Genomic DNA, 15,313 nt, shown 5'->3' on the forward strand with positions numbered 1-15,313 from the left:
AGGCATACTGTAATAGGTTGGTAACACAAATATTGTTCATCTGTAAAATGTTATTCCATGTTGCTTTGTTTTGGCATTTATTTGCATGAACACCCAAAAGCAGCACAAAGTCTGTCTTTATCTGTGAGTCTTTATGGTCAGAATGGGTCATCATACAAAGGTATACAGAACAGTATACAAGTAGGCTATATGAAAGACACAAATAAGAAACAATTAAAAATAATCCTATGTTGTTCCGGTCAAATTGGTCCAATTTACAAACTTTCTCCTTAAAAACAACAAGCATTTCTGGGACATGAATGCACACAAATGGAAAGAGAGAGGAGAGAGGAACTCAGTGTGTCAAAGGAAGTCCCCTGGCAGTCTAAAACTATAACAGCATAACTAAGAGCTGGTCCAAGGCAAACCTGAGCCAGCTCTATAAGGGTAGGTAGATGAATCTGACAACTATGCAGAGAAGCAGAGAAGAATAGGAACAAGCTGTCCTGGATTACAACAGGAACAAAGGGGCAGTTGACAACCTGGATAAATTATGTTACTTGTTATGTCTACATTAGGTACTCTACTACTCCTACAATGTGTTAGTGGTGTGGATGGAGGTTAATCCAGGCTGGAAGCAGGGGAAATTCTTCAAGAGGAGACTATTCCTAGACGAGTTGGGGAAAGCCAGGGAAAAGTTACATAGTATGCCTTTAAATAATAAAATCAAAAATGTAACCAGGAACACAACAGATGTTTTTGTGCCACTATTTATTCATTTTTTAAATGGTTTAAAACAAATGTTAAACTTTGAGACAAGGTAGTCTTTGATAAATATCTGTTTCATGGGTATTTGTTATAGTGAAAATAATCCATACATTATGCTTTTGTTACTCAAAAACGAGTTGTATGAGCTCAGGTCAATGATGCCTACAGGCCATAGATAGCAAATAGAAGTTCAAAACTTGTAATGTTAACAAGAACTTAAGTTCATAAAAAGATGTTACACAACATTAGGTGATAATATAGGTATTATTGTGGATTTAATCAGCTATAATGGGGCGGTCATTTTGGGCTGGGAACACAGAATTAACTAACATGAAACAGACACAACAGGCTTAAGTGTGCTTGGAGTATTTTCAAGTAAAAGTAACCATTATGCATAACTGCATGCATTTCATATAGTGTTGTAATATTATGTATATTGTGTAATGTGTAGTTTGTCATTGTATAACTGGTCAAAGAGGAGTTAGTGCTAACTATTATATAAAGTACCTCAAAATGATATTAGCCTATATATATTACTAGGTATTTTAATATGCACAGTAACTTGTAACTACATCTGTCAAATAAATGAGTAAAAAGTGCAATATTTCACTCTTACATGTGCTGAATTATAATAAAGTAGTATATAATTGGAATACTGAAATATACCTCAAAATTGTACTTAAGTACAGTATTTGGTTATTCTAGAATTACCTATTGAGTCAGCCAAATGAACGTCTAAATAATGGAGTCTTGAAGCTGTATTCTGGCCTGGGAAAGTATTATTTCTGCATTCAATTTTTATTGATAAGAGAGTAATTTAAAAAAACAGCAGTTCGATGCAAACACTTGCACCTTAACACAACTGAGACTCTCACTTGTCAATCATCTCTTCATGCTGGCAACAGTGGGTCATGCCTCAGATACCACATATGTGTGTATTAATGGCTGACTGAAGCAGAAGCTATTATAAGCAGCCAGTTCCAGTGGACAGCAGCGGGACAGACAGACAGACAGACAGAGGAACAGAGCTGTGTTAATGGACGAGGAAGATAGTGGGAGAAAGGCCTCTGTTACCTAACTAAATCCGGAAAAAACAACAGCCAGTCCTGCTGAAGGATTAGCTCCCTGTTCGTGCTGTAAGTGAACCAAGAATAACACAGATTACGTGATTGTGTGCGTGCGTGTGTGTGTGTGTGTGTGTGTGGTTGCTATAGATGTGCACTCACAAGCTGACTACTAACCCACTGGAATCCAATCATGTGTCAGCCCATATGGGGCTGAGCTAGAAAGCAGGTCTCTGGATATGGCTGGGTTAAAAAAATTGATTCTCCACATAAAATTGATCTTTGTTTGAGTGATCTGATTTAGATTATTGACAACCTAGAAACCGATCTTTTAATATTTGGCTTTTCACCATGGAAGGATAAGGGCATCACGTGACACACAGACGCAGGGCTTTCATGAGGGGGAGTGGAGTTTGTGCCCCGGAAGAAGTTAAGGGGAAAACACAAGACTTTCACCCAGTAAACCGGTTGTTCGATTCCAAGGAGTATTACATAAGGGGACCGCTGTTTTCACCCAAACCACAATCTTAACTAGTTGTTTTGGTGCCTAAACTTAACTGTTGTCACCGCAGGAAAGTCACCTTTTGTTGGCTAAACTGAACTGCAAATCTCAGTGTCTTTTACTCAGCTCACAGTCACCCATTCTCTGCAAAACTCTGCAACGGCTGCTGAAATGACCGTAACCTTAGGGTGCCCTGTACCCGGCTCACAGTAACCTTTACTTGGCTAAATTTAACTGTAAAGTCCAGAAGTACTGTCAATTTCTCAGAGAGAGGGTTTTGTTTATTGTTTACCAAGAATGATGTTTAACATGGTCACTCTACTCACTGGCTGTAGTCTACAGTTGTACTACTGTATATTGTGTTGTCAATGACTGTTATGTTAGTCCTGTTAAGTAAAAAGTACTTCAAACTAACTTTTTTGGGGTCAATTCTTTATGTAAACATTTACCTGGTGCATTATAAAATAAATGTAAGAGTTGCTTCTTGCTTGTACAATTTACAGCACACATCATCTGAGAATCTCTTTTATATCCCAGCAAAAGCGGTATTGTAAAAAGCAGTATCGGAAATGTAATTGAATCAGACCTTGTGAATCGGCGAATCCCAGCCCTATCTCTAGAATTATCATAAATACTAGATATAATGTGGATTAGGTTTGATTTGACTATGTTACTGTCTGTACAATAAGTCAAGCAGGGCAAGTAAGGTCACCCTTTGCTTATAAATGTGAGCCTCTTCAGTTGCCCCCCTTGGGGTATCCTATGACAATATCCTGGAGGTGACATAGTCAAGGCATTCTGTGGCGACAGCATGGCCAGAATATATTTAGCTGTTCTTCTCAAACTCACTTATATGGTAAGTGTGTTAGCAAGCCACCAAATGCAAATTCTTTCCCTAAGGGGCTTAAACGTATAATATGCAGTGCTTTTCTCAACAACAACAAAAAACATTACAGACAAATAAAAGAGGAATCCCTCTCAATCAGCAGTTAGAACACCATTAGAAGTGTGTAGTGATGTCTGTATCTGCAGAGACCCTGCCCTCTGCCTGTATTTTCTCTTGTCTTTTTCTTTTTCTTTTGGTGAGTGTGGGACGTTTGTGGGCATCAACAAAGAGCCTTTGGGCCCCACTTTGGTGTGGAAACCACAGCCAATAACAGCGTGCAGGTTGTAAGCCCGTTTTCATTTCTAACCACCGCTTTGCCCCTCACGTCCCGTATCGACATACATGTCTAACTGACAGACACACAGAATGGACAGGATGAAGCACTGCATTCACTCATATTCCCCATTGAGGTGTGGGTGTGTTTATTTGCGCGTTAAAACATAAAGCACAAATTTCCGAATACAAATTTAATAAATCCGAAAAGATCGTTTTATTCCTCTGATTCACTGCTTTGTACAGCACTCCCTCTCTTCATTCACGCTCTAGCTCGCTCGACTACTGCTGCGTTCTCTCTCTCGCTCTGACCCGAGGAGGAAGGGCCAACTTTGAACACTGTGTTTACAGACAGTAAAGCCATACTCACTACATATTCTACCTTTAACACATTTAGCAAAAACTATAGTTTGTCACAGTCAAAGCAAATACACGAGGTTCACTCCTTTACTGTTGCAGAAACAGTTTTAGGAAGGTTACTGTCTGACCCACTGTCACACACATTATTGCTTCTGACAGATCATCAGGAACAATTACTGTTTTCTGAAGTGCACTGATTAAATAAATCATGATAAAAACCCATCATCAATTATTGGTTTCCATCATTGAAACAATACCAAACACAAAATATGAGTTATACCAGGAAAGATTTTAGTGAATTGATTTTTAGCCTTCAGATAACTGAGATGTGTTGCATGTACTTTTTGTTATGGACCCTGCATTAGTTAGATGTACACCTTAGGAGACCTAAAACCTGATCCCACCTGTCCCGTCGGCACAGACTGCTGGCTCTTCTAACACAGGTCAGTAGGTCTGTAGCTTTTGCCTGCATTAATCCTCTGCCCTCTCCTCCATAGAACATGGCCCTGCCCTCTGTGATGGTGTTGCCCCTGCTAATTGTCGTGGCGGCTGGGGTCTACTACATCTACAATGAGGTCATGCAGTTTATGTCCAAGTCCTTAGTGCGAAACAAAGTGGTGGTGATCACTGATGCTGTGTCGGGGGTGGGAACTGGTAATCCTGCTTGTGTTTTTAATATTTAACCTTACTTTATTGCCATAAAGATTTTGTTTTTTTTACCATGTCTGTCAGCAGGATGTCTCAATGGCAAATTCAATGAAATTGAAGACTTGTAATCCTTGGGGGCTAAGGAACAATTGACTTGTGGTGATATAGATCTTGGATTTGTGTCATTTGATGATTATTGTATTGTAGCCATGACTAAAAGTAATGGAGACTGACTCAATTCAAAGTGTGTTGCTTTGAACTGCATGTTTATGGCAATAGTTTGACATTTTAGGGTATACACTTATTCGCTTTCTTGCAGAGAGAGAAGATCAATACCACTCCACGTTAATGAGTGAGCTGTTTTGTTCTCTTTTTTAAAGCTTTGGACAGAGCTAGGCTAGCTCTTTCCTGCCTACTTTAAATCTGTCTGCTAAGCTAAGCCTCTTGGCTCTGGCTTCATACGTAGGGACATGAGATTGGTTTCAAGAGTAGAAACGACAATTTGTAGTTTATACAGGGCAATATTTCTTGGTTGGAAGCAGCAATTTTCTGGAATCTTGACTGGTTGCCTAGCAACAATTTGTTGTCATGTGCCAGACTAATTTCTGGTCAAAAGCAAAGAAAATAGAATATCATTTTCTATTTTCCTTGGTTGGAAGCAGTCACTGTGATGAAAAGAACTCCAGAAAGTCACTGCTGCCACTCAAGAAGTAGTCTAAAACATAAAACTACATACTGAGATATGTTCATTAGTGAGCTTTAAAGGGTGGTGGTGGCCACATTTCTTTCCTTTGACCTGAGCCAGGCTAGCTGTTTTCCCATTTTCAATCTACAGTATAAATATTGTAGTGCTTGTGGCTTGGCTGCACGGCTTGCTTGCTGAAGAATGAGGACACGGCGGCTGAAGTTTAACTGGAGATCCAGGTTTTATTACCCTAGCATACAAGCTAATAACCGTGTTGAAACAGTGCCCAAAACAACAAAAAGGCTTGTAGCCGAAACTAGCTAGTTAGCTTATAACTGGGAGGTGGGTAACGCTGGGGGTGTCTCTCCTTAGCCTTTTCTTTCTATTCCCACCTTTTTTCCTCCAACTCTCACTTCACTTCTTTCACTTCTCTTCCCCTCCCCTTTCCTGAACCTGACCTATCAATTCAATTCAATTTCAATTTCATCAATTAGTATCAGCTGAACTAGGGGCAACATCTTCCCCCCATGAACTCCCCAAGAGTCTCTCCCATGTTAGTCCTGCAGGATCGCTTCAATATGTTAAGCTAAGCTAATCAGCAGCTGGCTGTAGCTTTATATTTAGCATTGGCTACAGGCATGACAGTGGTATCAATGTTCTTATCCAACTCTTAGCAAGAAAGTGAATAAGTGTATATCACAAAATGTCAAACTATTTTTTCTTTTGTTTCTGTTCAGAGTGTGCCCATCTTTTCCATAAGGGCGGTGCCAGACTGATCCTGTGTGGGACTAGCTGGGATCAGCTGGAGTCACTGTATGAATATCTGACTAATGATGCTGACCCCAGAGAGGTAAGGAAATGAAATAAATAAAAATGATGCATTCTGGTATTCATTTAAGTTTGAAACATCATAAACATGCCATACTCTGAGTTAACCCTTCCACACTAAAACCATTACTCTTTTTTGTGGTGATGATTTATCTTTTTGGCAAACTACCCAGCTGAGATACAAATCTTTCACTACTGCTCCAATAAAAACTAGCCTACCGTCTCATGTCTATTAATATACTCTGGAAACTTTGGCAGCATAGTGACAATTCTTATGGGAGAGCAAAGACTTTTCCATACCACAAAAATCACTCAAATAGCGAATTAACACATGACACTGACATGACATGGCGGGTTTACAATTTTAAGAAAGAGAATAGCAGGTTCTGTCCTTGTTTTTATCATAATCCTCTGCTCTGTTGCGACCTTCCACATCACCACTTCCTCCTTTTGTCAACAGAATAACAGGATATCCTCTCTTACAGCCCACTGTCCTCCATGGATCTTCTATACACAGGACAGAGTCTAGCTATATGAAAAAAGTACATACATGGATAACAACATAATCTAATAAGCAAACATATGAACTCATGGCTATTTATTAGCTGTTGATGAGACAAAACAAATCCATTTCTCGTTACTGTTGAAATTGTTTTCCTGTGGATTAACATTGACTGATGCTCACTTGCCTTTGTTGTTCCCACTGCAGAATCTATTGTAAATGTGCTTGATGTTTTCACTCCAGTGTACTGGTACTGCTATGACAAACAGTATATGTGAGATCTTTTCAATGTTAAGTAAATATATTTATTTCACTATGTATGGTCACAAAGAAGGTAATTATGAACAACTGGATTGCTGATAATATACCTACACAGAATGAATGGGTTACTGAAGCATATGGAATGGCTAAGTTAGAAAAGGTTTCCTTTAAACTGCAAGAGAATGAGATGGAATGTGATGAAACATGGGCACCAGTCAAAGCATTCTTAGAAAAACAAAAGTGGAAAATTGATGAAAATTGGAAAATGCAAATATGATTTTTTTGGTGTGATATTTTGTATGTAAAATATATATGTGATTTTTGTTGAAAAAAAATGGGATAATGTATAGCGAGCAATTGCGAATTAGAACCCAGACAGGGTGATGCAGGACCCCAACATCAATTTTGATGTCGGAACATTTGTCTTGTTATAACTACCCACCATGTGATTCAGTTTTACCAAGAAATCTAAACAACACATAATTTTATCTTGCTACCGTATATGAAGAAACCCTCAGGTTATTACACAATATCTATGTGCATAGTTAAGTCAAGAAACTTAAAAACTATATATTATTATGAGGCATTTTAAGCCTTATTAGAAAGTAGACAGTGGAAGATGAGGAAATGAGGGGAGGCAAATAGAAATGACATACAAAAAAGTTTCCCGGACAGATGTTGACCAGGAATGGTTTGGTTCATGGTCAGCGCCTTAACCTCTAGGCAACCAGGGCATCTTGAATCAAGAAACTTACCTCATTAAAATATGTAAACTTGCTATGTTATATAACAAGACAATTCCATATGTTTTTGTAATGGGAAAAAGACTGTCCTTCATTGGCGAGACAAATTGATAATGACTAGTATGAATATTATGCTTGGGTGAAAATATCATTAAAGTACAAATTTGAAGGTTGTGTCAAAATGCAAACAAAGACATAAAATATGCCGACATTACAGATACTGGGTACTTCTGAGTACATCCTTTCCCACATGTTTAGTTTTACATTTAGTTTTTGATGTGGACAAAAGCATATTTTTAAAAACCACCGCCTCACTTTGTTACTAATGAATTAAGTAAAACATGTGCTGTTATTGAAACATTAAGCAGTTGTTCAGGTCTGTTTTTTCAGGTGTGGAAAGTTAAAATAAGGAAAGTTGGGTTAGGGTAGTCTAGTCCCGCTAGACCTAGATTAAATCCTAGATTATTGTACATTCTCAAATTGTAATATACATTAAGATTTATATTTAGACAAGGCTAATCTGGGAAATCCAAACAAGTTTAATTCAACACTGATCATAATCATAGTGGGTAGCTACACAACAAATATAGAACTATCCCTTTAAAGTCGAACAATTTTGTAGTTAGTAATAATGAGAAAGAAATGCCATCATAACATCAACATATATTGATATAACCTGAAAACAATTCTGTTGTAAGGAGAAAGTACTCTCATTCTAACAAGAAACTGAGCAAATATGTTTTGTCATGACAGAAACAATCTAGTCAGATTGATGCTTGATGACAAGAACATATTAGTTTGCGAAGTAATACAATACTGTGTCTCCCTAGACATTTGCCCCAAAGCTGGTTATCCTGGACTTCAGTGATATGGACAGCATGGAGAACGTGGTGGCTGAGGTGGTGGAGGGTTACGGCTGTGTGGATGTGTTGATCTGTAACAGCAGCATGAAGCTGAAGGCCCAGGTGCAAAGTGTCTCCCTGGAAATGGACAGAAATATAATGGACATTAACTACTTCGGCCCCAGTACTCTGACCAAAGGTGGGCTGGACATTCCTGAGAAACTCCAAATAGGCAACCACTACTATTTCTATGATGATGGTTCTTAGTGAATTTTTATTTAAATTAAAATGCTAATATTTCAAAATCATGTGGCAGGTGTTCTTCCAACAATGATCTCAAGAAGATCGGGGCACATTGTGCTGGTCAACAGCATCCAGGGAAGACTGGCTGTCCCATTCAGAAGTTCATGTGAGTTGCCAATAAAAGTCTTTATGTGCTTTATGTGCTTGTCAACCAATTTTAAGGGTTTGTTTGTTCCTTTTTTTTTTTTTTTTTTTAAGATTTTTTTTTTTTTGGGCACTTTATTTGATAGGGACAGCTTAGACATGAAAGGGGAGAGAGAGGGTGAATAACATGCAGCAAAGGGCTGCAGGTCGGAGTCATCCTGGGTTCGTTCACCTTAATTGGAAAACGATATTTGCACACCCTTCTTTTATTGCTAAAAACGATACTCAAGTAGATACTATTACTTTATAGTATTTATATCTATAGTAAGTATTAAGTATTAGCAGTAGTAGTAAGTATTTTTTTAATCATAAAATAGAAGTAAATGCTGTGAGTGGAATAGTATCTACTGAATCACTTCATGACTTTGTGTTTTTTTTAGTTTTGTTTTATGTTGTGATGAAATGTCACACCATTATCATCATCTCCTGATTAGATAACTAGTTTATTAGGCATACCTAGATAAAACTAATGCAGTCTGATACAACAGTCCTGCAATAAATCCTTCCTTCATGAATGTATAATGTTCCGTTTTTGTTTAAATTGTTTTTGAGAGGTGTTCAACTGGATTGTCATTTTGGAGGATGTAGTCATTTGTGTGAACAAGAGTTCATACAGAGTGTGTGTGTGTGTGTGTGTGTGTCGGCACTTGTCAGACGCTGCATCTAAGCATGCGGCGCAGGCCTTCTTCGACTGCCTGCGGGCTGAAGTGGAGGAGTTTGGGATAGTCGTCAGCACCATCAGTCATACCTTTATCAACGCCTCTGACCCGCCACCTGTGGAGGAGCCCGCCCCTAAACCAAACACCCTCGCTACATGTGAGTAAAAGAACCGGTATGGTCGTGACTGAAGTGGTAATATATATGAAAAATTATTTATAACCAGTTTATGGGAAATAGGTAGGAGGTGTGAGGACAATTTTCAAATGTTTGAAATATCCATTTTTTGTAGTATATTGACACATCTAAATGTATCTATTCTTCCACAGTTATCACTAGCCAGTTGACCCACGGTGTGCGTCCGTCAGTCCTGGCCAATGAGATTATGCAAACTGTGAACAGGAAGAAGAAGGAGGTTGTACTGGCTCACCCCATCCCTAGGGTGGCCCTCTACCTCCGCTCCCTCTTCCCCTCCTTCTTCTTTGCTGTGCTGGCTGCTGGAGTAAAGGACTCAGTCCTGGCTGAGCAGATGCAGTAAGAGAAAATCTGAAATGGAATCATAAAGAGATGTGAAATAAAACAAGAATTGTTTGGAAATTGTAGATATGTAATAGTATATGCTTGGTTGGCACAGCAGGGGATGCTTTAGGGGCATGGCTACATACGTATATGCTAGAGCCCTGCACAGGCCCAAAAATCTAGGCCCTGGCCCAGCTCTGGCCCGAGATGCTCAGGCCCTAGCCTGGCCCTTGGCCGACAGCTTATCAGAATTTTCGGCCCGAGCCCGAGTGGAGCCAGTGTTTTTTTTCTTTGTCCTCCTCCCCATAACACAGTCTACAATACTGTTGCAGTCATTAAAGTAGTTCAGTTTTGCATTTAATGGCAAAGTGGTTATATTTTGTTTCATTTCGAGTCATCTTAACAACAAATCTATTAGAGAATGAGACCTTGTTAAAGCCATAAGTTCCAAAATTTAAATCTACATAAAAGACATGACAGTCAAAATCACAACAAATCACATTTTTATTTTTCACACTCTTTTGTTCTTTAACTTTGTTCTTTAACCCCATATGTAGCACAGGAAGACTCATAGTTAGTGGCCAAGTCTGCCATTCCCACGCTGTATTTAAATTGCCTTTACATGCAAAACAATGTATTCTTGTAATCCAGCCTCACTGTTTACTGTTATTGCCTCCTACCGTTGTAACAAAGCAAACAGCAAATCAAATAAAAGTAATCTTGCATTTTGCCATGTGTTTTTCACTTGACCAGAATTACAGATTGATGTAATGCACTGTATGTATGGAAATACAGTACATGTGGTATTCACTGTTAGTATTTGCAGATGAAAGACCCAGTGATAGGCTATTTGCAGGGATATGCAGTGGTGGATTGTAACTAAGTTTATTTAGTCAATAACTATACTTAAGTAGATTTTGAGGTACTTGTACTTTACTTTAGAATTTCAATTTTATGCTAGTTTATGGAAGTAACAAAAATGATTTTAATCTGGTAAGCAACTGAATAACTATTTGTGAAATGTACTCACTTCACCTATCTGCATTTATGTTTATTCCCCTCTTTCAGAAGATAATCTAAATTCCGACATGAAATACAAGTGTTCAATATTCAAAAAACTTCAAGTTGCTTAGATTTAGTTCGTCATTTTCATGCTGAAAGACACCAATATTGAATATCACAATATTTAAACTTGAACATCCAGGCTGAACAATCAAGCTTGAATGGAATTGATCAGACATTTGTCTTCATCTTCATCATATGATCAACATTGTAGTTGAATTTCACAATTATTCATTTATTCTTTTTCAAAGCATTATGATGTCGTTTACTTAAGTAAATAATCTAAAATGTTTTCTTCTGAATAAAATAAAAGTAGATTTTAGGTTATTCATATCCATTATTTTCCATATCATCAGAAGGCAAGGGTTTGACTGAATGGATTATTTCAGTATTTTATTCAGCACTGCTCCCAGTAGACCACATGGACAAAACACACACACCAGGGCTGATAAAACATACAATAAAACATGTGACTGTGCAATTACTGTAAATACATTTTACTATTTACTATTTAATATTTACTCTCTTTAATTATATGTATTACTGTGTGTTAACTTTACCACTTTTCCTCTTATCCCTTACTGCTGCAACAGTGTGAATTTCCCCATTGTGGGATTAATAAAGGATTCTGAATCTTGAATCTTTTGAATCTATGTTATCACACACTAGAGTGAAGCATGGATGTTTTCGATTAGGAATGGCTTTCTCCGTATGTCCTCTAGGTGGCAGCAATGTATCGGTAATGATACTGTCTAACTCGTGATGCTGAAGAAATCAGCCTTTGCAGACCTCCTTTCAATATCAATTGTTACCGCTTTTTTCAATTGCTAATAAGTGTTTACCTATACTTTTTAAAAACTTTTAACACAGTAACACACCTACCTTACACAATTAGTGAAATAGTTCATTTTCTGCTCAAAACCACATTTTGTTAATTAAATAACAACTCTACATAAAAAAAAAAAAAAGTTCGGTTTCGATTTCGATTTGGTCAAAACTCTAGCACGTTTCCCCCCTCAAGATGAACAGATAGTCAATCAAAGCACAACTACTTTCTAAATACTAACAGTTGATGACATTATAGAAAAGTTCTAAATGCATACAATAGACAATGTAAAATCTGTCGCTTTTTGTAATTCAGTTTCCTCTTACTTTAAACCACCCTATATGTTTGGCTTGAGGTATGGAATGCCTCAAGCATCAAGGAGGAATGTATGCATTTTTGTATGCATTTTTGGCAACAAACTATGTAAAAGTGAATAAGTCATCTACATCACATCTTTTTTAAAGATAATTTTTTGGGGGCTTTTCCCTTTATTTGATAGTGACAGTGGATAGACAGGAAAGGTGGGAGAGAGATGGGGAATGGCACGCAGCAAAGGGCCACAGGTCAGACTCGAACCCGGGCTGCTGCAAAGGACTCAGCCTACATGGGGCGCACGTTCTTACTGGGTGAGCTAGAGGTTGCTTCCCACATCACATCTTACTGTACTGTATGTCGTCTCTCGCTATGCACCTCGGATAGAAAAGTATGCCTTATCCACGCCTGGCAGTTTTCAGCTGAGATGTCTCTGCAGAGACATTTGCTCATGTGGCAGATGATCATACACCTTCCACCTCTAGGAAGAACAAAATTCCTTAATGAGGTTAAAGAAAGGTGAGTGGAGGGAGGGGGGTCCGTGTACTTGGTGGCCAACGGATTTTCGTTTTGAAAGGAAAAAAACAAAAACGAAAAACGGAAAACAACCCATTATTCGTTTTTTTGTTTTGATATTAAAAAACGGAAAACGAAAAACAATCTCGTTATCCGATTTTCTTTGATGTATTTGTAGATGGAACTCGGAAATTAAAATGTGTGTATAAATCTTATTCCTTTGTCAGTACCCGATCCGTACCGCCTGTAAAATCCGTTCTGTGCACTGCCTGATCAGTTCTACGCTTGCGCGAACACCGGCAAACTTCACAGCTCTATGCACGCATTGGCGTAAGGATGTTTGGACATTCCCGGTTACCGGAAGAAAACATTAGACAGTGACAGTAGACCGTTATGATGGCAAAGATGAAGTTTACAAGGTGTTTGCTGGAGTTGCCTAAAGTATCTGTTAATGATATACGGAGGGTCGTCTGGCCATCCAGTACAACACCATGTAGCAAATTAAATAAAGGCTTCAAATTTTACGTTTGGTGTTATAAGTCATGACTCCGTCCTGCTTCAGGTTAACCATGTTTTAAATAAAGTTTAAGCATGTGTATACCTCTCACTTCATGTGTTTGTACTTTTATGAAAGTATCAGGTAAAAACAGGGCTACAAATGAGATCTCTGTGAGAGACCAGCATCCTCCTAGCAAACTATTATGTAGCTCAATGCTGGACATTTCACCCCTAATTCCGGTCACTTTACTGTATTTGTATTTGTTTAGTATTTGGTTTAGAAGCCTTTATTGGTGATTTTTTACGGTACAAAGTCCTGCTATATACGTACATAGCTAGCTATATATGCTCCGCTATGTCGCGTTAGCATGCAGCTACAATAGTTAGCTATGAGTATGCTAACGTTAGATTGTAGTGGAACGAAGCAGCACTTTCTAACGTCAAAAATCGCAGACCAAACACTACACAATCGGACATGTTTCAGCAGGAATGTGACCCGGAATTGGGGAGAATTTAACAACATTGCCAGCTAAGATGACCGTTAGCATGTAGCTACTATAGTGTTTATTGCCGTTAGCATGTAGCTACTATAGTGGTATACAGCAGTGGTGGCTGGGAGAGCTGTCATCCCATCTTCAAAAGGACACTTATGTACGTTTACACTTCATCGCATTAATAATAGACAGTCTATGGTTATTAGTCAAGACGAAGTATTAGGTAAAAACATTAACGTAAACAACACAACAACGATGTCGCTACACGGTTTTGGATCAGTGACAAGTTTCGAATGTTTGTAGCTATGACTATTGTATAATAAAGATTTAATAAAAAAAGATTTAATAAAAAAGTTGTAATGTTTGGTCGTAAAGTGTTGACACGTTACTTATATACAGTCTATGGTTACAAATCGCACAGGGACATTGTTAGTTTTCTACTACGTAATTATGCGCATGCACAGAACGGATCTTACAGGCGGTACTGGCCAATAAATGCTATTGAAGGGCGGGTCTTGGCGTGGCGGGAGTACCTTCCGGGTCACGAAAAAAATACCAATGCAAAATTAAGGAATACGACTTATACACACGTATTTTAATTTCCGAGTTCCATCTACAAATACATCAAAGACAATCGGATAACGAGATTGTTTTTCGTTTTCCGTTTTTTAATATCAAAACAAAAAACGAATAATGGGTTGTTTTCCGTTTTTTGTTTTCCTATTTACTAATGGTAATTGGGAAACTGGCCGTTTTTAGTTTTTGTTTTTTTCCTTTCAAAACGAAAATCCGTTGGCCACAAAGTACACGGACCGAGGGGGGAGCATTCTTGGATGGGCAGTAAACCTTTCTGCTTCTGGCACCAGTCGTTGGTGGAGGTCTTCTAAAAACAAAAGAAGTCGCTCAGTCTTGTAGGGACCAATCTGGCATTTCTGTGGGACCAAACCAGCACTTGAGATTGCAGCACACAGTGTAATATTTGCTCCTCTCTGACCCAGCACATCAACGTTGGCCCTTTTCCCAATGACGTTTCTTCTCTGCCGAATTGTCTTCTCAATGTTTCAATGTTCATTTAGAAATGTTTATCAGCTGTTTCAATATTGAGTTTGAGCTGCTGTTGTTGCAGAAGTAGAGGCTTTGTACAATATTTAAGGTTTTGTACATTATGTCTTCAATTCTGACGTGTTGTGTGCAAGCATTTGTAAATAAGACAAGAAAGATCCATAATTTTGGTATTGGGCAAGCTTGTGTGTAATGAAGAAATTAACATTTTAGAAATGGGTTAATTGACTGCATATTTTGTGGTAACAACATGAATTGTGCTAATGGTATGGCCTGAACAGATCCGCTAATTGTGTTTAGAGTTTTGAAAATGTGACTACGGACTGGACAAAAGGATGCTGGCGATTGCAAAAAAAAAAAATGTTATTTCCGGCAAGGCGCACTAATTAACCCTAAATTGTCAACTATGAAACAACTGATGAATAGACATGAAACAATGAACTCTGAATTTTTGTGAATACTATTCATTGGCTCCTCTTGTGTGAAATTAAAAAAAAATAAAACAATTGAAGGGTTTTTAAATAAATCATTTCTCTACAAAAAATGCTGTATACGAAAGACCTTCAGGCAGCTATGACG

General features: G+C 38.2%; 1 protein-coding gene across 2 annotated transcripts; it reads left to right on the forward strand.

Moving 5' to 3' along the window:
• Positions 1–1,708: 1,708 nt before the first annotated feature.
• Positions 1,709–10,694, forward strand: dhrs7cb (dehydrogenase/reductase (SDR family) member 7Cb). Of its 2 annotated transcripts, XM_031277641.2 has the most exons (8): positions 1,709–1,883; positions 3,481–3,483; positions 4,330–4,486; positions 5,903–6,015; positions 8,330–8,540; positions 8,658–8,750; positions 9,443–9,604; positions 9,775–10,694. In XM_031277641.2, exons 3-8 carry the CDS (start codon positions 4,333–4,335, stop codon positions 9,981–9,983), a joined length of 942 nt encoding a protein of 313 aa, XP_031133501.1. In that variant the 5' UTR covers positions 1,709–1,883; positions 3,481–3,483; positions 4,330–4,332; the 3' UTR covers positions 9,984–10,694. The 2 variants fall into 2 exon arrangements, with proteins under 2 accessions (XP_031133501.1, XP_031133502.1); XM_031277642.2 differs by lacking the exon at positions 3,481–3,483 and having other exon boundaries at positions 9,775–9,983.
• The last annotated feature ends 4,619 nt before the right edge of the window (positions 10,695–15,313 follow it).

Source organism: Sander lucioperca, chromosome 22 (genome assembly GCF_008315115.2).
Source record: "Sander lucioperca isolate FBNREF2018 chromosome 22, SLUC_FBN_1.2, whole genome shotgun sequence".
In the NCBI taxonomy this organism is placed as follows: domain Eukaryota; kingdom Metazoa; phylum Chordata; class Actinopteri; order Perciformes; family Percidae; genus Sander; species Sander lucioperca.

Excerpts from the sequence above, each read along its gene's own strand:
- dhrs7cb (XM_031277641.2), top strand. The coding sequence starts at position 4,333 with ATGGCCCTGCCCTCTGTGATGGTGTTGCCCCTGCTAATTGTCGTGGCG. Across the intron at positions 6,016-8,329 it reads ATGATGCTGACCCCAGAGAG|ACATTTGCCCCAAAGCTGGT; the intron begins GTAAGGAAATGA and ends GTGTCTCCCTAG. Across the intron at positions 9,605-9,774 it reads ACCAAACACCCTCGCTACAT|TTATCACTAGCCAGTTGACC; the intron begins GTGAGTAAAAGA and ends ATTCTTCCACAG.